General features: G+C 32.0%; 1 protein-coding gene across 1 annotated transcript; it reads left to right on the forward strand.

Moving 5' to 3' along the window:
• The first annotated feature begins 9,932 nt into the window (after positions 1 to 9,932).
• Positions 9,933 to 22,923, forward strand: sbk1 (SH3 domain binding kinase 1). Its single transcript, XM_073831116.1, has 4 exons — positions 9,933 to 10,216; positions 13,429 to 13,613; positions 15,618 to 15,820; positions 19,005 to 22,923. The coding sequence occupies exons 1-4, from the start codon at positions 10,176 to 10,178 to the stop codon at positions 19,776 to 19,778; spliced, it is 1,203 nt and encodes a 400-aa protein (XP_073687217.1). The 5' UTR covers positions 9,933 to 10,175; the 3' UTR covers positions 19,779 to 22,923.
• The last annotated feature ends 498 nt before the right edge of the window (positions 22,924 to 23,421 follow it).

The following is a 23,421-nucleotide window of genomic DNA, read 5'->3' on the forward strand; positions in this document are numbered from 1 at the left end:
ACTTTTTTGAGTAGTCAAACAATCCAAAGAAAACATCTTTAAAACAAAAACAAAGGTCACTTACAAAATTACTGGATGAACATTTTAAAATATCTGATCAAAATTTCTCTATGTGAGTAAATTGCCAAACAAGTGAATGAATCTTCCTCAGAAGAGTGACAAAAACACCAACTCACTTCAATGTCTGATTTAAAGATTTGAAATAGTCTTTCTGAACCACTAGATGGCAGCATCCAAAGCTTAATCGCTCTCACATTTCAGCAGTTTTCTGCTTTGTGTAAACAAGCCAAGTATTTTAGCCAATATATATGGGGTCATATAGCGCTGTCATTTACACAGAAATACCCTTAGGCCTATCTCTCACACTCGAGGCTATTATTTGCTCCTGTCCAATTCTCCCTTTCCTCTGACTATCACTAGACGGCATTGGCAGAACAAACAGCCCACATCCAGCTCAAAGCGCAGATCACAGACAAAACCCTCAAGCAATCCGTGTCAGGTCTGCCGTTTCTCTTTACTTGTAAATAAGATGTAATATCTTCGGATGTAGCCACTGTCTGCAGAGACGCATCTTGTTAGAAGCCGACACAGACTGAGGAGAAGACCTTCAGAGAGTTCGGCTGAAAATGACCAGACCGTGAAAAAGACAATCCAATTACACAGAGACAGCCGAGCCCACCCGAGAGCAAATACAACTCGGTTTTTACTTCTCCTTCAGCGTTTGCCCATACAAAACACGCCACCATGATTGCTATGCGCTTTATAAGGTGTTCTGTGTGGGTTTAACCCTAACTGGTATATTATGTGTAAAATAGTTATGTTTTGGGTCTAATTGACCCTAATTGGATTCGTTACAATTCACTAGAAATCCTGCAAAATAGACATATATTATAAATATAAATGAATATTCTAAATATATTTATATGTACATTATTTTTAATTTAGTTTTTTCAAAGCTCAAATAGTAAAGCATTGCATATACTTTGAGAAAAAAATATATATATATTTTTAAATGTACATGATTTTTAATTTAGTTTTTTCAAAGCTCAAATAGTAAAGCATTGCATATACTTTGAGGGAAAATATATATATATAATATATATAATTTTTTTTTTTTGTGGATCCTCCTGTCCACCCTCTCATCGCTGGGCATCACAGGGACGTCACTTCACTGGTTCAAATCCTACCTCTCTGGTAGGTCTTTCAGGGTGGCCTGGGGAGGGGAGGTATCCAAAACTCATCAACTGGTCACTGGGGTTCCTCAGGGATCAGTTCTTGGACCCCTCCTCTTCTCCATATACACTACATCTCTGGGCCCCATCATACAGGCACATGGCTTCTCCTACCATTGCTATGCTGATGACACACAGCTCTATCTTTCATTCAAACCAGATGATCCATCGATAGCTGCGCGGATCTCAGGTTGCCTGGCGGATATCTCTGCATGGATGAAGGAACACCATCTACAGCTCAATCTGGCGAAGACTGAGCTCCTTGTCTTTCCTGCCACTCCAACTTTACAACATGACTTCTCCATCCAGTTAGGTTCATCAACAATTACCCCATCGACTTCAGCCAGAAATCTGGGTGTAATCTTTGACGACCAATTGACTTTTAAAGACCACATAGCTAAAACTGCTCGATCCTGCAGGTTTGCATTGCACAACATCAGAAAGATCAGGTCCTTTCTAACAGAGCATGCTGCACAACTCCTCGTCCAGGCCCTGGTCATCTCCAGGCTGGACTACTGCAATACTCTTTTATCCGGTCTTCCAGCATGTACAATCAGACCTCTACAAATGATTCAGAATGCAGCAGCACGTCTGGTCTTCAATGAGCCCAAGAAGGCCCATGTCACACCTCTCTTCATATCCCTGCACTGGCTACCGGTTACGGCTCGCATCAAATTCAAGACACTGATGTTGGCATATAGGACAGCCACCGGCTCATCACCTACTTACCTCCATTCACTACTACACATCTACACTCCCTCCAGAAGTCTGAGATCCTCTAGTGAAAGACGCCTCATTGTACCACCACAGAGAGGCATGAAATCACTTTCCAAAACATTCTCGTTCAACGTCCCTGCCTGGTGGAATGATCTTCCCACCCCTATCCGGAATGCAGACTCCTTAACTGTCTTCAAGCGACTGCTGAAAACCCATCTTTTTCGACATTATTTGACTCAATAAAAAAAAAAAAAAACTTTGTTCTCCTCTTTCTTGATCTTCCCTTTCAAACCTGTACTCATCTAACAATGCCTGATATATGGTATTTTTGAGCACTTCCTATGTTGATCTGCCTCCTTAGGATGAATCACTTGTTGTATTCCCCAATTGTAAGTCGCTTTGGATAAAAGCGTCTGCTAAATGAATAAATGTAAATGTAATAGGAGTCACACCTGATCTGCAAAATACAGAAGCTGCATCTGATCACTGAAAGAGAGAGCGAGTGACCTTATTACAAAAGTCTCTTGAGAGAGATGAAACTCCTGCCTGCAGGACATCCGCTGCCTCACAATGACGCACTGAAAGGGTGAAAGCGGTTGGGGATATTTATATCAGGGTTGTGTACATTAGTTCATCAGTCTCTTCAGAATTGCACATGACTCATAAAGCTCCCCAGTTAATATCGGAGCGCTCCGAATGGGTGTTTAGCAATCAAACAAGCAGTTTTCCTTCAGCACAAGCTCTTCAGATTGATTTTTGAGCAAACTTTTAAAGCTGACGAATGCATGTGGAAGACAAAAAGGTCAGCTTCGGCGCCTGTCACTCAAACCTCAGCTGGGTAATTAAGGTTCTTTGTCTAATTAACTCAAAACAACAACTTACAGCAATGACATTCAGCATGAAATCTGTGAACTTCACAGTTGTCTTCTGGTAATTTCATGAAGATGCTGACGAATTTGTCGGAGACATGTCTTTTCAGAAATGCCAGGAGATTTTGTTCTCGAGAGATCCACGACCTCCTGAATGCACTTGGAAGGCAGTCAAGGGCTTTGGATCATGGATATTCAGCGATTACAAGACTGGGAAGATCCTCAAACACCTGCTGAGCACAGCTGAGGATGTGAGGTGTTGCTCAGTTCTTAATGATTTTATATACCAGACACCTTCCTTCATATATGTTGGGTTTGTTTTAAGGAGGGACGACAGGCAGTAGAACAGGAAGAGCGTTGGAGAGTGAGACAAACGGGCCTCTGTGGAGACTCACGTGGGCTTATGGTGCTCCAGCACACATGCACTGGCATGCAAAACAGAGGCTGTGGCAGTACAGTCAGCAGACTGAAACCGAGATGCTATTTTATTTAATAAATCCTTCAACACAATGACAAAACAGCCACTGATGAAGGTTTTTGTTTTTTGTTTACACAAGATTTTTTTTGCTCTCTCTCTCTCTCTAATAATAATTATGTTCCACCTTTATAATAATAATAATATACTATGATTTCTATAATGTTTTCAGATTTCATATAATAATAATAATAATAATAGTAATAATAATTATTATTATTATAGTGGCACATAATAAAAAAATATAGTACTAATTATGAACTATATATATTATTATTTGAAACCTTTATACTACTACTACTACTAATAATAATAACATTAATAAAAATAGTTGATTAAATATTTATTAAAGAATAATAATTTTATAAATATAATTTTTAATATTAGAATTATTTATAGTATGTGCCAACAACAACAACAACAATTATCATTAATTATTATTATTATTATTATTATTATTATTATTATTATTATTTATCAGTGTTCTCTCTCTCTCTCTATATAATAATATTATTTTTATTATTATTATTATAGTGGCACATAAAAAACGTATAGTACTATATATTATTAAATGTTTAATATATATTATTATTTGAAACCTTTATAATACTACTACTAATAATAATAAAAATAACATTAATAAAAATAGTTTTTATAGATTTTTTATATTTTTTTAAAACAATAATAATTTTATAATTATAATATTTAGATTTTTTGCTAGTATGTGCCTTCTTTATACAATTATGATCATTATTATTATAATTGTAATTAATAATAATACCACTTTTATAATTATAATTTTTAATATTATAATTATTCTTAGTATGTGCCATCTTTATAATACCAGCAACAATTATTATTACTAATAACAACAATAATTATTATCATTGTTATTATTATTATTATTATGTGCTGTATAATAATACTTATTTCTATTTTAAATAATATTATAATAATAATTTTTATTTTTGATATTTTTATATAATTAAAGCAACACATAATACAATAAAATAATTGTGATAATTTGTAATTATAATTTACTATATTATTATTATTATTATTATTATTTGTAACCTTTATAATACTACTACTACTACTAATAAAAAATAATAACATTAATAAAAATAAGTGTATAATTATAATATATAATATTTTTTATATTCTTAGTGCCACCTTTATAATAATAATAATAATTATTAATAATAACAATAACTATTGTTTATGTTATTATTGTTATAAATATGAATAATAATAATATTTATCATTATTATTAATCTTATTATTGTTATTAATATTATGTGCTTTATAAAAATACTAATTTATATTTTGAATATTATTATAACTTTTATAATTTCTATTTTAACATAATTATAAACAATATATTTATAATAATTTTGATTATTTGTAATAATTATAATTTACAATATTATTATTATTCGCAACCTTTATAATAATAATAATAGTTAATAAAATATAATTTTTAACAATAATAATTTAATAATTATAATTTTAAATATTATAATTATTTTAGTATGTGCCACCATTATACTACTGCTACTAATTATTATTATTAATATTATTTTTTATAATTATTAATATTAATATTAATATTAATAATAACAACAATAATAATAACAAATAATTATTGTTCTTCTTATTATTATAAATATGATATGCTTTATAATAATATTTTTTATTTTGAATAATATTATAATAATAACTTTCTATATTATTTCTATTTTAATATAATAACAATTTACTTTATTAGTATTATTATTTACAACCTTTATAATAATATTTTAAAGTTTATAAAAAATGTTTTATATATTTTTAAATAATAATAATTATATATATATATATATATATATATATATATATATATATATATATATATATATATATATATAAACTGATTTTTTTTGCCACCTTTATAATAATAATACTTATTAATAATAACAACAACATTAATAATAATGAGAATACTTATTATTATAATGTATTATCATTATTGTTCTTCTTATTATTATTACGTTCTTTATAATATTACTAATTTATTTGAACCGTATTAGTGTACTAATACATTTTCTAAATTTATTTTTCAATATTATACAATGTTTATAATAATTTTGATTATTTGTAATAATTATAATTTACTATATTATTATTATTTGCAACCTTTATAATAATAACAATAGTTGATAAAATAACATTTTAAATTATTTTAGAATTACAATGTGTAATATTAAGATTATTCTTAGTATGCACCACCTTTATAATAACAAATATTATTATTGTTAATAATATTTATTATTTAATGACGTTTATAAGTGTATAAGGTTAATGCCAAAGTTGTTGCACCTTATGTCATAATGTTATGTCTAATTACAATGAAATCATTATTGTGCAGTAGATGTGGACTCACTGGGCAGACATTAGTAGCAGTATTCTACATTCAAGCCCATATTTTATAAGACCCAGTGTTTCCGAACAAAAAAAAAAAAAAAAAAAAAAACAAGTCGACCTGGATAAAGTGAGGAGACAGCAACTTAAACTAGGACATAAAGTGTGCAAGCAGGAGATGAGAGAATGCGTAATGAAAGCAGAAACAGAGGCGTAACAAGCAGAGGTGACATTATTCTGTATTTGGGCTTTCAGACGCTTGTCTAAACACGGCTTCTTCCTATTGTTGTGAATGAGAGCAAACACTACAGTTGTTTGACTAGATTTACATTTCCTTAAGGCAGCAAAAGAATAGTTTTAAAATTTAGGTTCATTTTAGGTCTTAGGCCTTGGCAATAAAGCATACATATTGATGCCCTGGAGCTCACATCTACAAAAATGTCAAAGCAAATTTTCAAATAGATATTATTGTTATTAACAAACCACATATTTGAAGTCTAAACAAGTACATTCTCGCTTAAAAAAAAAAAAACACTTGACACAAAAACAGTATTATTTATTAAATTATAGTGGATTTGGGTGTCGCTGTGAGAAATACTGCAAGTGGAGTAATACAAACAGTGACTAGTTATCATTATTACTCTGTTTTACCTAGAATATTGTACTCCTCTCAGCCAATCAGATTTCAGGACCAGAAAGAACTTTTTTTTTTTAATACAAATTAAATTAATACATGAAGGGAAAAAAAAAAAAAAAAATATATATATATATATATATATATATATATATATATATACACACACATTTATCTATAGTTTTCATTATTTGTTTTATTTTAGTTTTAGTTATTCTAGTACATTAAGTTAAACTAAAATGAGAAATATTGTCTTGACAACTAGCTAATATATTTTAATAAAGTTTATTAGTGGACAAACATAGAATTTATACATTAACATTATATATAAAATGTATTTGTTATACATAAAGAAATGATTTTAATTATTGCAGATTAAATCAAATTTTAAGCCGCATTACAAAAATATAAAGAAATTTTCCTGGTAGTAAGCCTGTATGTTGTTTAACTAAATTCAAACTTATTTTTAAATTTTTATTTAAATTTGTATATCTTCTGTTAAATTCTTGTTAATTTTTATTAATTATTTTTATTGTTATATTTTGTGATTTCTTGATTATTTTTGAACATTTTCGTGATTTATATATATATATATACATATATATATATATATATATATATATATATAATGAAAATGTTAAAAATGATCAAGAAAATGCTTATAATGTTATTTAATATGCAATAATTTAAAACATTTCTTTATGTATAATAAATACATTTTTATATATAATGTTGATGTATAAATTCCATGTTTGTCCACTAATGAAACTTCATTAAAATATATTCAAACTTTTTTTTTATTTCAGCTAGTTGTCAAAACAATATTTCTCATTTTAGTTTAACTTAATGTACTAAAATAACTTAAACTAAAATTTTAAAAATAATAAAAACTATAGATAAATGCAAAAAGAAAGAAATAAAAATGACAAAAACATCTAAATTAACAAAGAAAATTAACAAAGAAAAACAGAAAATATAAAACTTACAAAAACAATCAAAAAAACATACAGGCTATTTCCATTCCATATTATATTTAATATTTATTATATTTTTGTTATGCCACTTAAAATGTTTTTTTAATTTGCAATAATTTACAACATTTCTCTATGTATAACAAATATTTTTTATATATAATGTTATAGGATAAATTTCATGCTTTTTCACAAATGAAACTTTTATTATATCAAATAAAATAATAAAAACACCTTTTTTCCTTTCTTTCAGCTAGTTGTCAAGACAATATTTTTCATTTTTTAACTTGATGTACTAAATTAACTAAAAAAAACTATAGACACATTTTAAAAAAATCCAATAAAAATGATAAAAACAACTAAATTGACAACTACTGTTTAAAATGAATAAAAACCCAGAAAATATAAAATAAATAAATAAATGAATAAAATAAAATAAAATAAAATAAAATAAAATAAAATAAAATAAAATAAAATAAAATAAAATAAAAAGTTTGAATTTAGTTTAACAACACACAGGCTGTTTGCAGGAATATTTCTTATAATTTTGTAAAATGTTATTTATTTTCCAATAATTTACAACATTTCTTTATGTATAACAAATATATTTTTATATATAAAATGTCCTGGTTTTTTTTTGTTTTTTTTTATAAAATATTAAAAAACACCTTTTTTCCTTAATTTCAGCTAGTTGTAAAGACAATATTTCTCAGTTTAATTTAACTTGATGTACTAAAATAACTAAAACTAAAATAAAAAAGACAGACACTGAAGGATTACAAATTTAAGAATCTGTTTACGATTTGCTGATCCTATGTTCTGACATAGCATCACAGGAAAATCTAAAGTGAAGTACATTGAATTTAGCTTCTAGAGGTACAGATGATGACATTCTAAGAAGATCAAATCAGGCAGCCCAGGTGTCTGAGACGTTAACCTTTTTGTTCTCAAGGTACACCTATGCCTTTGTCTCTATGATAATGTGAAGGTATGGGCAATACTGTCAGACTGATTGGATAAGCACCTATGCCTTTGAATTATGATAATGAGATCAGGGCTGGGGAACTCCGGCAAGGGGCTGATTCCTGTACTGCATTTGCAGGCTTTGTTTAGATTGACTCCACCTCTATGTATCCCTCCCCCTTGGAAATGTATATAAACTATAATGTATCTGACTTAGTCAGACGACTTTTGATGACTGCAGCGATGCACAGCTAGTAAATCAATAAAGAGAAACTTCTGCTTCAAGATATCCAAACATCTCGAAAAAGTTCACAACAACACCTTTAAAAAAAGAAAAAAACTAAATTAACAACAAAAATTAACAAAACAGAAAAAAACAAGCTTGAATATTTATCATATTTTTGTAATGCCACAGAAAATATGTAATTTGCAATAATTTCTTTATGTAAAAACAAATATATTTTTATATATAATGTTTTTGTATAAATTTAATGTTTTCCACTAAAAAAACTTCAAATTAAATTATATATTTTTTTTCTTCATTTCAGCTAGTACTAAAATACGGAGCCCCTAAGGGGACGTCAGAGTAAAAAAAATCTAAAGTTTAGTTTCATGTGCTCACTTGAAACTTTCATGTGCTCACGCGAAAACCTTCATGTACAGAATTTTTTTTAAAGTTTAGTTTCATGTGCTCACGTGAAACTTTCACGTGCGCACGCGATAGTTTCACGTGAGCACGCGAAACTAAACTTTATTTAATTTTTGCTCCACGTCCCCTTAGGGGCTCCGTACTAAAATAACTAAAACTAAAATAAAAAATATATAAAATACTACAGACAAAAAATTTATTAGCAATAATTTACAGCATTTCTTTATGTATAACAAATATATGTTTATATATAATGTTATTGTAGAAAAACACTAGGAAACTTATGTTATATCAAATAAAATGTATATTTTTTTCATTTAAGCTAGTTGTCAAGACAATAATTGTATTTTTGTTTAATTTGATGTACTAAAATAACTAAAACTAAAAAAAAAAAAAATCCAATAAAAATGACAAAAAAATGAACAAGAAACAAGAACATACATAAATAAATGAAAACATGTTAGAATTTTGTTTATTAACTAAAATAAAAATATATATATAAAATACTACAGACACAAAAAATCCAATAAAACTAAATTACCGACTAAAAGAAAACAAAATATAAAAAGTAAACCTAATTTAAAATAATAATACCACAGGGCGCATTAGGGGAATGAGAACTTGGCTGAAAATGTGCTGGAATGTCACAACACAAAGCATATCTAAAAATAACTTTCATGTTCTGCATTAAATTGGGGGTGAAAATGAAGCCTGAATGACGGGACGCCGATGGCTCGAGGGGTTCTGTGGTCATGCGAACACGGGAACAAGAGACTGGCCGTTGGATGAGCCCATCTGACATCCCTAAAGGGACCCAGGATGCTGCGAGACACAGACATCCACGATCCTCCAACATCCGAGAGCGGAAACGCAATGAAGTAGGTCATTCACGCATAGATACGCACACATGCATCCCCTCCCCAACCCCTCCATCTCTCTCTCTCTCAGACACACACACACTGTACATCACTGATGACTGAACACACACACACACACACACACACACACACACACACCAGCTCCTCACTCCTCGTGCTCCAGCGGCTTGCTTCAGGAGCACACAAAGAAAGAAAACACAAAGAAAAGGGACTGTGCTTTTTCCACATGACTGCAGGATGTAGAGCAGCGCACTGTAGGCTTTGTTCAACAGAGCTGGAGTGCTGAGGAAACTCATTTTTTGGTCAAAGAACATCATGCTTTTTGGGAAGCCCAGCGGACGAGGGATGCATTTCTAGCTGGGGTTAGGATCCGGACGCGGCGTTTGGATGCAGGAACATGAGGGCGAGAGGCAGCAGGGCACCGGCAGGTGAGTTCAAGAGCGTCCTGGAGTTCTCATTCATCCGGCTCATCACTGTGTGAAATTGAAGCCTGCCGTGTCTATTGATTTCTTTTGTTTGGAGACGCTGCGCTCGTACCTGCTGCTGAGGGAAAGGGCACTTGCTGTGCTCAACTGTTTGTTTTGCGCTGCTGGTGGCACATCGTGTATTCAGGCGTTTCTGTTGTTGTTGCTGATGTTTTTAAAGTCGGACGCTGTAGACGTGATTATTAACGTTCGGAATATATTACCAAAGCTTATAAACTACAGAAAGAGAATAGATAAGGTTGAAAAAGAAATAACGGAGAGAGAAAGACAGTGGTAAAATAGTTAAATATTTAAAATGATTAATAAATAGCTATTAAATAAATAAATATTTGATACTTTTTACAAAAATATAAAAATAGAACAGAATGTAATGAAAATAGTAGATAAATAAGAAATAAAGGAGAGAGAAAGACAGTAGTTTTTTTTAAAAAATATTTAAATTAATTAATAAATGCAATAAAATATTTGATAATTAATAAAAAATATATATAAAAATGGAACAGAATATAATGAGAAAATTACAAACGTGTTAATTAATTAAATGCATTAAATAAATAAATAAATAAATAAAATATTTGATAATTAATAAATTATAAAAATGGAACAGAATGTAATGAAAATTAATTAAAAAAATTTAAAAATTGTATTACTAAATTCAAAGCAAATTTTTGATGTATAAAGTACAGAAAGAGAATAAATAAGGTTGAAAAAGAAATAAAGGAGAGAGAAAGACAATAGTAAAGAGAGATAAATATTTAAATTAATTAATAAATGGGCATTGAATAAATAAAATATTTGATTATTAATACAAAAATAAAATATTTGATAATTAATAGAAAAATGGAACAGAATGTGATGAGAATTATTTTAAATTATTATTATATTACTAAGTTCAAAGCCAATTTCTGATGTATGAAGTACAGAAAGAGAATAGATAAGCTGAAAGATAGTAGTTAAGATAGATAAATATTTAAATTAATTAATAAATAGGCATTAAATAAATAAATAAAATATTTGATAATTAATAACAAAATATAAAAATGGAACAGAATGTAATGAGAATTTAAAAATGACAAATGTTTCATTACTAAATTTAAAGTTAATATTTGATGTATGAAGTACAGAAAGAGAATAGATAAGATTGAAAAAGAAATAAAGGAGAGAGAAAGACAGTAGTAAAATAGTTAAATATTTAAATTAATTAATAAATGGACGTATATAAATATTTGATAATTAATAAAACAATATATATAAAATGGAACAGAATGTAATGAGAATTAATTTAAAAATCACAAATGTTTTATTGCTAAATTCAAAGCCAGTTTTTGATGTATGACGTACAGAAAGAGAATAAATAAGGCTGAAAAAGATATAAAGGAGAGAGACAGACACATAAACACAAAATAATAAATATATATATATATAAAATAAAAATAAAATAATTAATTAAATAATATATATGTATGCGTATATATATTTGTGTGTATATATGCTAAAATATTACTTAATACAGTACATTTTAATTATACACACACACACACACACACACACACACACATATATATATAAATGTAAGAATATATATTTATATAAAAAGGTAAAAAATAAAATATATATAAAATAGAAGAATTAATTATATATAATTTTATTTGTTGTGTTTATATAGTAATAATTTTATTATAATATTTATTATTAATAGTTTAATTGTACACACACACACACACACACACACACACACACACACACACAAACACACATATGTATATAAGTTAAAAAATAAATATCTTATATAAATAAAAAAATATATGAAATATATATAAAATATATAAAAAATAAATAAATAAACTATATATATATATATATATATATATATATATATATATATATATATTGCCAATAAATATTATAATATGTTATAATATAAGAAATATAATATAGAAAATTGTATTTAATTTGCAATAATTTATATTTAATATTTCTTGATGTATAATAATATTTGATATTATTGTACACTATAATGAAAATTAATTTATGTATCCTAAATAAATAAAACTATATATTTTATATATATAATAAATACATTTTATTTGTAGTGTATATATACTAAAATATAATTATGTATTATATTAATTATTAATACTTTTATAATATACAGTGTATAATATAAATGAAGAGTGCATGAAATATGCATGATATCTTTAATGCCAACTACAGAAAATTGTATTTAATTTGCAATATGTATAATTTGCAATTCTCTATGTATACCAATATTTTATATATAATATTATTGTATAAATGTACTGTTTTCCACTATAATGAATCTTAATTTATGTATAATAATAACAATAATGATAATAACAAATAAATAAATATAATAAATTATGTATATACTAAAATATTATTTATTTAATATTAATAATTAATACACTTAAATTATATACAATAAATTCCTTTTGACTCCTGTCATTCCAATTCAATATCCAGTATGTTGCAGCTCAATCAATTCAAATTCCAACTCATTGAAACCAAGTTTTTTGCTCTACCAGCTGAGCTGATTGAAGGGCCAGAGAGAACGAGTGGTGGCTTAATGCAGTGGAAATCAAAAGTAGGCAATGACCTCTAGAGAAAATGAGAGTGTTCCCGAATCAATTTCTCATTTGTTTCTCAGTCAGGGGTTAAAGTGGGACGAACAAGAGGGGTCCGGCTCATCAGAACTTCTGGTAGGTCATCTTAAGGTCGTCCGGCATCGTCGTCTTCATCTGCTGTTGTTGTTGTTGTGCAGCGCTGATGCTCAGCGGAGGGTCTGGTTTCGGCGCGCTGTCACTATGCATGATGCTGATAACGTGAGGCCTCATTCTGGGTCACTGCTTTATTCCCGTGAGGAGCGTGATTCAGTTAGTGCACTTTGCTGTTGTTGAAATATTCACAAAGATTTGACTGCTTCGTCTGAGAGCGTCAAGTCAGGAACATGGCTAGGGAAATAGAGTGTAGGTAGAGTGCTGACAAGAGGAAAGAAACAAGGACGCGGACCTTAGAGAGAAAGAGGAATAAACAGAGAAAGACAAATGACGCCATCAAGGAGCTTTGTAATACCAGGAGAGAGTGACTTGCCAAGACGCAATTCTTCTTGAAATGAGTTTGTGTGTGCTTCTCAGTGCCCAGGTGGGGGTTCTCCCAGTGGGACGGGGCAGCGGGACGGGCGGCGCTCCGGTCGAGGACATGCAGGCGCTGTCAATCACGTCTCTCTCCGCCTCTGAGCTGGAACAGCAGTATGAGCTGATCGGTCCTTTGGGGAAGGGCACCTACGGCAAAGTCGACTTGGTGGTGCACCGGACACAGGGTGAGTCTAGATAAAAATAAGGCAGTTCTCAGTTTTCTTTTTTTCTACTGTGGAACCAAAACAAAATGTTTTGCAGAATGTTCTGGCTGCTCCTCTCTGTGCAATGGAAGTGAATGAAAGCGCCAAAAATTACAGCATGAAAGCATGTTGTATTTCAGTGTTTAGGATATAATTGTGTGAGACAAGCCAAAATTGAGATCACTATTCACTGAAATCTAAGCTGTAGCTATTAAATCTCATTTACCCTTGTGCAAGGTTATTATTTGGTTTAAATATATTATTTAAACCAAAACTACATGCATTAAAGACATTTTCCTTACTTGAAATAAAATAAAATAAAATAAATTTCTCATGGTCACTTGGTTTAACTTGAAGCACTAAAATGGCTAGAACTAAAATAGAAAAATAAACATTTTAATATAATAATAATAAAATGTAAACAAACTAACAGAAAGGCCCAAAACACACAAAAAGTTACCAAAACCTTAAAATTCAAATGAAAATAGAAAAGTATAACAATGAAAATATAAAACAATATTTTGAGCTTTACTTTATATGAAATTAACATTTTGAGCTTTACTCAAATAAAATACAGCGTTACATTAAGTACTGAAATAACTACAGGGTTTATACAGATATTGTAAAATGAAATTCCAGGACTTTCAATTACTTTTTTGATTTTCAAGGACTTCAAATAGAGATCTCACTTATCAAACAATGTCTGTCAAATTCTAAAAAAAATAACAAAAAGGAAAAAAAGATTTGCAATCCATGCTCCGAAGTTCCGATCTAAATCGAATGATTTGTAAAGCCGCTCCTCTTGGAGCTGCTGGACATTAGACACATGGTGATTCTCTACCTTACGCTTGAGGATACTCCACAGGTGTTTAATAGGGTTTAGGTCTGGAGACATACTTGGCCACCCCATCACCTTCAGCTTCCTCAGCAAGACAGTTGTCATCTTGGTGGTGTGTTTGGGATTGTTGGGAAACTGCAGTTCTACCTAGTTTCTGGAGGGAAGGCATCATGTTCTGCTTCAGAATGTACAGCACATAATGGAATCCATGTTTCCCTCAATGAACTGCAGCTCCCCAGTACCAGCAGCACTCATGTAGCCCCAGACCATGGTGCTACCATCACCATGTTTGACTGTAGGAAAGACACAATTTTCTTGGTACTCCTCACCAGGGCACCGCCACACATGCTGGACACCATCTGAGCCAAACAAGTTTATCTTAGTCTTTATCAGACCACAGGACATGGTTCCAGTAATTCATGCTCTTGGACTGGTTGTCTTCAGCAAACTGTTTGCAGGCTTTCTTGTGAGCCAGCTTCAGATGAGGCTTCCTTCTGGGACAAAGCCTATGCAAACCAACTTGTTGCAGTGTGTGGAGTATGGTCTGAGCACTGAGAAGCTGACCTTCTACTTCTGCAACCTTTGAAACAATGCTGGCAGCACTCATGCATCTGTTTTTTGAAGTCAGTTTCTGCACCTGAATCACAGAACGAGTGCTCAACTTCGTTGATCGACCCTTGAAAAGCCTGTGCACATTGACTACTCTAAAATATATCCAAGTTTCATTTCTATAGTATTGTCCCTTGAGAAGAAATACTAAAATGGTTGCTGAAATGTGAGGGGTGTACTCACTTTATGTGCTTATTGAAAAACACTGGTCTTTAAATAATTTAAGCACTTTTCAAGTAATTTCAAGTCAAATTCAAGTATTTCAAGCAATTTAAGCACCTTGTACGAACCCTGTAACTACAACCAAAATAAAAATTATGAAAAATTATATGGACATAATGAATTAAAAAATGAAAAAAATAATATATATATATAACAAACTAAAATTTAAATAAAAATGTATATATGTATATATATATTTATATTTTAAAAGTTACAGTGGAAAAAGCTTCTTTAGATTATTCAAATGTTTTAAGAACAGTTTAAGGACTGTTCACTAAAAGGTTTGCTTCATTCATGACTATTTTGTGTATTTACAGGTACTAAACTGGCTCTGAAGTATGTGAGTAAGAACAAGACAAAGTTGCGCAGTTTTCTGCGTGAGTACAGCCTGATGGCCGCGCTGGGCTGCAGCCCGTTTATCATCAAAGTTCTGAACATCCTGTTTGAGACGGAGGACAGCTATGTGTTTGGACAGGAGTATGCACCTGCAGGAGATCTGTTCGACATCATCCCACCTCAGGTATAATCTATCTTTACATTGCATATCATATATTTAATCATGTATATGTAGGTTTAACACCTGTATCATGCAGCCTATCAAGAATACATTTTTTTTACCACAAATTTTTTATACAGAATATAAATTTATTCAAGTAATGGTAATCAATGAGGAAAAATTACAATTATAACCGCAACAGTTATTATTCATAATTCAATAACATTTTAGAAAATTACAAAGTAGAAGGTAATTAATATTTTGAATAGAAAGTATTTTAGGGCTAGGAGTGAACTTAAATTATATGTAAAATAGAAATAGAATTTGTAAAATAGAATTTATATCTATAAATAAAATATAATTGTCTTTAAATATATTTATGTGACCATAAAAAACAGTCATAAGGGTCAATTTTCTGAAATTGAGATTTATAAATCATCTAAAAACTAAATAAATAACCTTTCCATTAATGATATGGTTGGTTAGGATATAGGAGAATATTTGGCCGTGATACAACTCTTTGAAAATCTGGAATCTGAGGGTGCAAAAAAGTCAAAATATAGAGAAAATTGCCTTTAAAGTTGTCCAAATGAAGGCAAGGCAAGGCAAGGCAAGTTTATTTATATAGCACATTTCATACACAATGGTAATTCAAAGTGCTGTGCATAAAAGGAATTAAAATCATAATAGCATAAAAATCATACAAATTTATAATAATCACAACAATAAAAACAATATTTAAGAACATTTAAGATGATTTAAAAAATAATTTAAAATTAATTAATACAGTAAAATGATTATACATAAAATAATGCAATCTGTTCGGACGTAGCACAGTGCTCATTCAATAAATGCACAACTGAACAGATGAGTTTTGAGTCTGCATTTAAATGTGGCTAATGTATTAGCACATCTGATCTCTTCTGGAAGCTGATTCCAACTGTGGGCGGCATAATAGCTAAAAGCGGATTCCCCTTGTTTTGTGTGAACCCTTGATATTACTAACTGACTCGATCCTAGTGATCTGAGTTGTCTGTTAGGTTTATATTCAGTGAGCATATCTGCAATGTATGTAGGTCCTAGGCCATTGAGTGCTTTATAAACAAGTAAAAGTACTTTAAAATCTATTCTAAACATAACTGGAAGCCAGTGTAAGGACCTGAGGACTGGTGTGATATGCTCTGATTTTTTGGTTCTAGTCAGAATCCTGGCAGCAGCGTTCTGTATGAGCTGCAGCTGTCTAATGGTCTTCTTGGGAAGGCCGGTGAGGAGACCATTACAATAGTCCACCCTGCTGCTGATAAAGGCATGAACAAGCTTCTCCAAGTCTTGATGGGAAACAAAACATCTAATTCTTGCAAAGTTTTTGAGATGATAGTATGCTGATTTAGTTACTGCTTTGACATGGCTACTGAAACTGAGGTCCGACTCCAGAATCACACCCAGATTCTTGACTTGATTTTTGGTTTTTTGACCCCTAGTGTCAAGGTACGTATTTACCTTATGAACTTCATCTTTGTTTCCAAATGCAATGACTTCTGTTTTCTCCTTGTTTAACTGTAAAAAGTTTTGGCACATCCAACTGTTAATTTCATCAATGCATTGGCAGAGGGAGTCAATGGGGCTGTAGTCATTTGGTGATAAGGCTAGGTAAATCTGGGTATCATCTGCATAGCTGTGATATGCTATTTGGTTCTTTCTCATTATTTGACTTAGTGGGAGCATATACAGGCTGAACAGCAGCGGCGCTAGTATTGAGCCTTGTGGGACTCCGCATATCATGGACGTCCACTTAGACTTATGCTCTCCTATACTTACGTAATAGCCTCTCCCTTCTAAGTATAAGCTGAACCATTTGAGAACCATCCCAAAAAGCCCGACCTAGGTTTCCAGTCTGTCTAAAAGAATGTTATGATCGACAGTGTCGAACGCAGCACTGAGATCTAGTAGTACTAGCACTGATATTTTGCCAGAGTCTGAATTTAGGCAAATATCATTTATTATCTTTATGAGCGCTGTCTCTGTGCTATGATGTGGTCTGAAACCAGATTGGAAATGGTCCAGGTATCCATTTGAGTTTTTGTGTCGTGATTATGTAGTGAAATGAAGTTCTTAGCAACGCATATTACTAATCAAAAATTAAGTTTTGATATATTTAAGGTAGGAAATGTACAAAATATCTTAATGGAACATGATCTTTACTTAGGGCAAATTCCAAATGGAAGTGCGCATCCCTACGCCCTACTCCCTCCGAAGGGCAGATCCCTTTGAAGTGAGTTCTTTTAAGGGAGTAGGGCATTTCTGTCTCTTTTAACCGTTTGGAACTCCCTTGGCGAAGGGAATGACTGACGAAATGTTACCTTGACAACGCTGCGCAAACGTGATCACTAACGGAAATCACTTCCGTGAAGTGACCATGGAATGTTCCCTTCGCTAACGGCCTTCTGGAAGGGCCCTTCGTGAAGGGATTAAGTTGCTCACTTTCGTTTGGAACGTCCCTACAAATGGAGTCCCCTTCTAGAAGTGCCCTTGAAGGGCGCAAAATAGCCGTTTGGAATTCGCCCTTAACATCCTAATGATTTTTGGGATAAAAGAAAAATCGATAATTTTGACCCATACAATGTATTTTTGGCTACAAACATGCCTGTGCTACTTAAGACTGGTTTTGTGGTCCAGGGTCACATATAGTCTTAATTGCATTGTCACAATTCAAACTAGGCTTCATTTTCATTATGCAAAATATTATTATTTATTGTTTGTTTTTTATTCTGGGGTAATTCTGGGGACATATTTTTGTTAGATTCAACTGAATGTATAAGTATAGTATATAGTATATATATTTTATTTTTTATCGTTTTTGCATAATATAGCTAACCAACTGTCTCAATGTAAACTTGAACGATTTGCACAGAATCTGCTGACTTTTTCCACATTTTCTGTACTGAACTTGAAGGAAAATATACAGAATTTATCAAAAACAAATGTGATAAACAATTCCCTGGCAATTTGCATAACTTTATAAATGAAGAGTGCTTGAATTCTGCAGACATCTGTGGAGTTCAACAAGCACAAATTGCATGTGATCCTGCTTTTGATTATGGAAAACCAGGTGAATCCAGGTCAACTGCTTACTCCTGTACAGATTAAGAGCCTGTGCTGTATTTTCCTCTGTTGTAAACTGTGCCTTTGTGCTTCCATCTCTCTCCAGGCTGGTTTGCCGGAGGAGATGGTCAAACGCTGTGTTCAGCAGCTGGGTTTGGCTCTGGACTTCATGCACAGCAAGAGCCTTGTCCATCGGGACGTGAAGCCAGAAAACGTTCTACTTTTCGACCGTGAGTGCCGACGTGTGAAATTGGCAGATTTGGGAATGACGCGGCGGACGGGCAGCCGGATCAAGCGGATCAGCGGCACCATCCCGTACACCGCCGCCGAGGTGTGCCAGGCCTCGGTTTCGGAGGGAATCGTGGTGGCGACGACCCAGGATGTGTGGGCATTCGGAGTTCTGCTGTTCTGCATGCTGACGGGAAACTTTCCTTGGGAAGCCGCTTTGCCTAGCGACGCATTCTTTTCGGAATTTCAGCGATGGCAGCGGGGGGCGTTCCCTCCGGGTGTTGTTCCCTCCCAATGGCGGCGGTTTTCGGACGATGCGTTACGCATGTTTGGCCGTCTGTTGGCGTTGGAGCCGGAACGACGCTGTGGGGTTAAAGAGGTGTTCTACTTCCTGAAATACGACCTGCTGAATCATCACCGCCGTAGGGCTTCCTGTAGAGCGCCTAGGGGCGGTTCCGCCCGTTGCTCCGCCCACAGACACGCAGAGCCCTCTCCGCCTTCAGGCACTTCCTGTCTACGCCCCACCCCCCTCAAACGTAGCATCCTGTCCGAACCTCACTCTTCTAGAGAGGAGTCCTCCAAAAGCCCGTCACCCAACCGTCAAGACAAGAGCAAAGTCATGATGACCACACCTATTGAGATTTGTGTATGAGGCCAAAAGTGGATATAGACGCAAAAAAGGTAGCAATATTACTTCAGAACTACTATTGGGAAAATGTTTGCACAGGAATGACAATGTATCATAGAATCTGCATAAATGTAGAAATAGCAAACCTAATCGCTAATTTAGAATAAAAGATATAGTTTTGGTAGGTCAGTTTAGCACTAGAAATTAATCAGTTGCACTAGGAAAACGTATTGAATTAAAAACTGCTTTCGTTTTAAAGGAATAGTTCACTCCAAAAAAACGAAACAAAATGGAATTTCTGTTATCGTTTACCTCACGTGGTTCCAAACCCATTTGATTTTCTTCTTCCATGGAATGTTAATAAAGAAATACTCCATGATGCTCCATACTGGAACCTGAAATGACATAAAAGTACTATATTTTGAGTCTTCTAAAGCCATATGATAGATTTATCAAGTCATTACTGACCAAAAATTTACCTGTAGGAGCTGCTGGGTCAGTACACTTAAAGAGACAAATTTGTACCTTATTTACCCCTAAAAGGTGCATGTTAGCACCTTTTATGAGTAAATTAGGTAAATAAATACCCCTAAAAGTAAAAATTTTGCACTTTTTTTCCAAAGTTGAAGATGCATCGCATCTGGTTATTGATATTAGTTCTAATACATTTAAGTCAAACGTTTACATACACCTTGCAGAATCTGCAATATTTTAATTATTTAGTTATTTATTTACATTTATTAATTATTTTGCAACTATTACAGAAGATTCAAACGCTCATTGATGCTCCAGAAGGAAAAACAATGCATTAAGGACCGGGGGTGAAAACTTTTGGACAGAATGAAGAATTTTTCTTATTTTGCCTAAATATCAGAAGATAATTACATGTTCCCCAGAAGGCAAAATAAGTTAAATTTACCCTGATCTTCAAATTCCAAAAGTTTTCACCCCCAGCTCTTAATGCATCGTTTTTCCTTCTGGAGCATCAGTGAGATGCTTTTGTAATAGTCCCTCAGTTGTCCTCAGTGTGAAAAGATGGATCTCAAAATCATACAGTCATTTTTGGAAAGTGTTCAAATACACAAAAATGCTGAAAAAACAAAGGATTTGTTTTGAACAGGGTCATTTTTAGAAAAATGATTATTTTCTCTTGTGGACTATATGTAAAATCCTTTTATGTGAACTATCTTATTTAGGCCAGTACCAAATAAGAAAAAACATGCATTTTGTATGATCCCTCTTATTTTGGTAAAATAATGAACATTTTCCAGATTCTGCAAGGTGTATGTAAACTTTTGACTTCAACTATATGATATTTGATAGAAGCTGCAAGAGGGAAACATTTTCAACCCAATTTTGGTCTGTTTCTCCCTCAAAGATGATCATCACAAGATTTTACAAGACTTAGAATATATTTTATGAGTCGCATAGACTACTTTTAATGTCCTTTTTTGTCTTTCTAGGAGCAAGTGTTATTTTATTATCACTGATATACTATTATATGTTGATATTTGAAATCAGGTTTTATTTTTTATATTTGTTAATGTTTTAGTAATTTTGTTGTTGTTGTTTTTATAAATATGCCTATAAGTTTTTATTGGGTTTTAGTTTTTAGTTATTTTAGCACTTCAAAATAAACTAAATGAAAACTGTTGCAAATAGCTGAAATAAATACATTTTATTTCATGTAATGATTTTTAAATGGGTTTTAGGTAATGATAATAACCCTGCTTGGAGCTTGTTTAATGAAATCAGATATTCGGTAATGACATGATGGAGAGAAAATAATGTTGGGTGAACTAAACCTTTAATATAAAGTGGCTTCTAGGACTGCACGATTAATCAATAGAAAAACCATAATCGTGATATGGCTTAGTGTGATTATTAAACTTCAAAGGTTAGTAGGCAAATAGGTTTTTTTATGAAACACTTGATTTTATTTTTATTTTACAGTGAAATATTATTCATATTAATAGATTTACTTATTTTTCTCAATATTTTTTATTTAGTATTAGTAATAAATGATAAATATATTGATATATAACACAATGTTTTACAGCCCAATCACTTTTTTCTGGCCAAATCACAATTTTTATTAGAAAAATTGCATAATGATTTCCCCCCCAAAGGCTTCCTTGTACGCACTTGACTTTCCATAGTGCACTGAAACTGAAAATGTGAAGATACTTTGTGGATCATCATGTGACTTTCAAACCAGCCTATGACACAGTATCATACATGTGCACCAATAGAAGAATAAGATATATTTTATACTGGATTTTTTTAAGTTTTACGAAACGACGAATGCCACGATGACCGGGAGACTGCCTGGATGAACTTCCCAAGAGACAGAGGACATTTTAATCAAGTCTTCAAAGCTTCCTCTCCTGAGTTTTTTAAGAGTCTCCATAGATCACAGGGATTTTATTATGTCTCTTTGTATTTGATGTGTGCATTCGAACACCTTTCTATGAGATCTTTGAAGAAACCCATCAGGAGCCTCTGGTTTTCCTCGGAGGTTTTAGATAAACAGTCGTGATCTTAACGGCTCGACTGAGACCAGTCTTCTGTGTTCTCGTATAATGGGTCAATTAGGTAAGCGAAGCCTCAAGGGATCGTTGGAGAACACGAGAGCATCTGCTCCTTAGAACATTGTGACTGTGTTTCGTCAGGTAGTGCTAATTTGTAGCTTCTTTTGTATCGGAGAACAAACGATCAATTAACTAACTTCTACAGAGACTCTTTTAGTCTTAAATTAAAGTGTATGTTTACATAGGATGCATTAGATATTGATTTGGTGGTATAGAGCAGTACAAGTCTTAATGTTTGAGGTACTTATGTTGCAAAAAGTAATTATTCAACAACAAACTCAAGGACAGATGAAAAAAAATAAAGCATATTCTGATGGAGTTCTTTGTTTTAAGTACAAATGAGAAAATAACAATCATGAAACAATTTATTGGAGTTGGAATTTGTTTTTGTTTTTTTAAAGGACTGTTTAATGGTTGTTTAAACGACCTTGGAATATCGACTTACAATAGATGGTGTTTTCTATTCAAAATAAAAAAAAGAGTAAATATATATAAACTAGATGTTATTTAGCTGCTGTAAGGATTGTCATACAGTCGTAGATTGTTCTGAATGATAAACAGCAAATTAAACAAATTAAATGCACATAAAATTGTCCTTATCTGTTTCTTATTTGTCATGTGACCATTTGGAATTTTATCCAAAATTATGGCTTTACCAATGAAAACTGTTTCAATTTAGCTCATCAGGTATGTCTGCGGTAGCCCAAGCTCCCGTGGTTCAGTTTGGCAGCCATGTGAGCTCATTTATTATGCTTCCAACCATTTATCCACTTCAGATAGCATACCATCATGTCAAACTGTTTAAATATAATAGTTTCATACTTGAGCGGTTTACAGTGGAAATTATGTATGGTATGTGGCTCCCTTGTCTTACCTGCATTATCTGTCATCTTTAATCTGAATAAAGTGATGTCGTAATAAACATCTGTCAAAGACAAGAGAAAACAGAAGGTTACATAAGATTAGCAAATGGTTTTCATAATTGGTTATATTTTGAGGCTTTCTATTATGCAATGTTAGAGAACATAGCATATTTATAGTGTATAGTGTTGATGAGATTATGGAAATATTCACAA

Source organism: Garra rufa, chromosome 24, assembly GCF_049309525.1.
Source record: "Garra rufa chromosome 24, GarRuf1.0, whole genome shotgun sequence".
Lineage (NCBI taxonomy): Eukaryota > Metazoa > Chordata > Actinopteri > Cypriniformes > Cyprinidae > Garra > Garra rufa.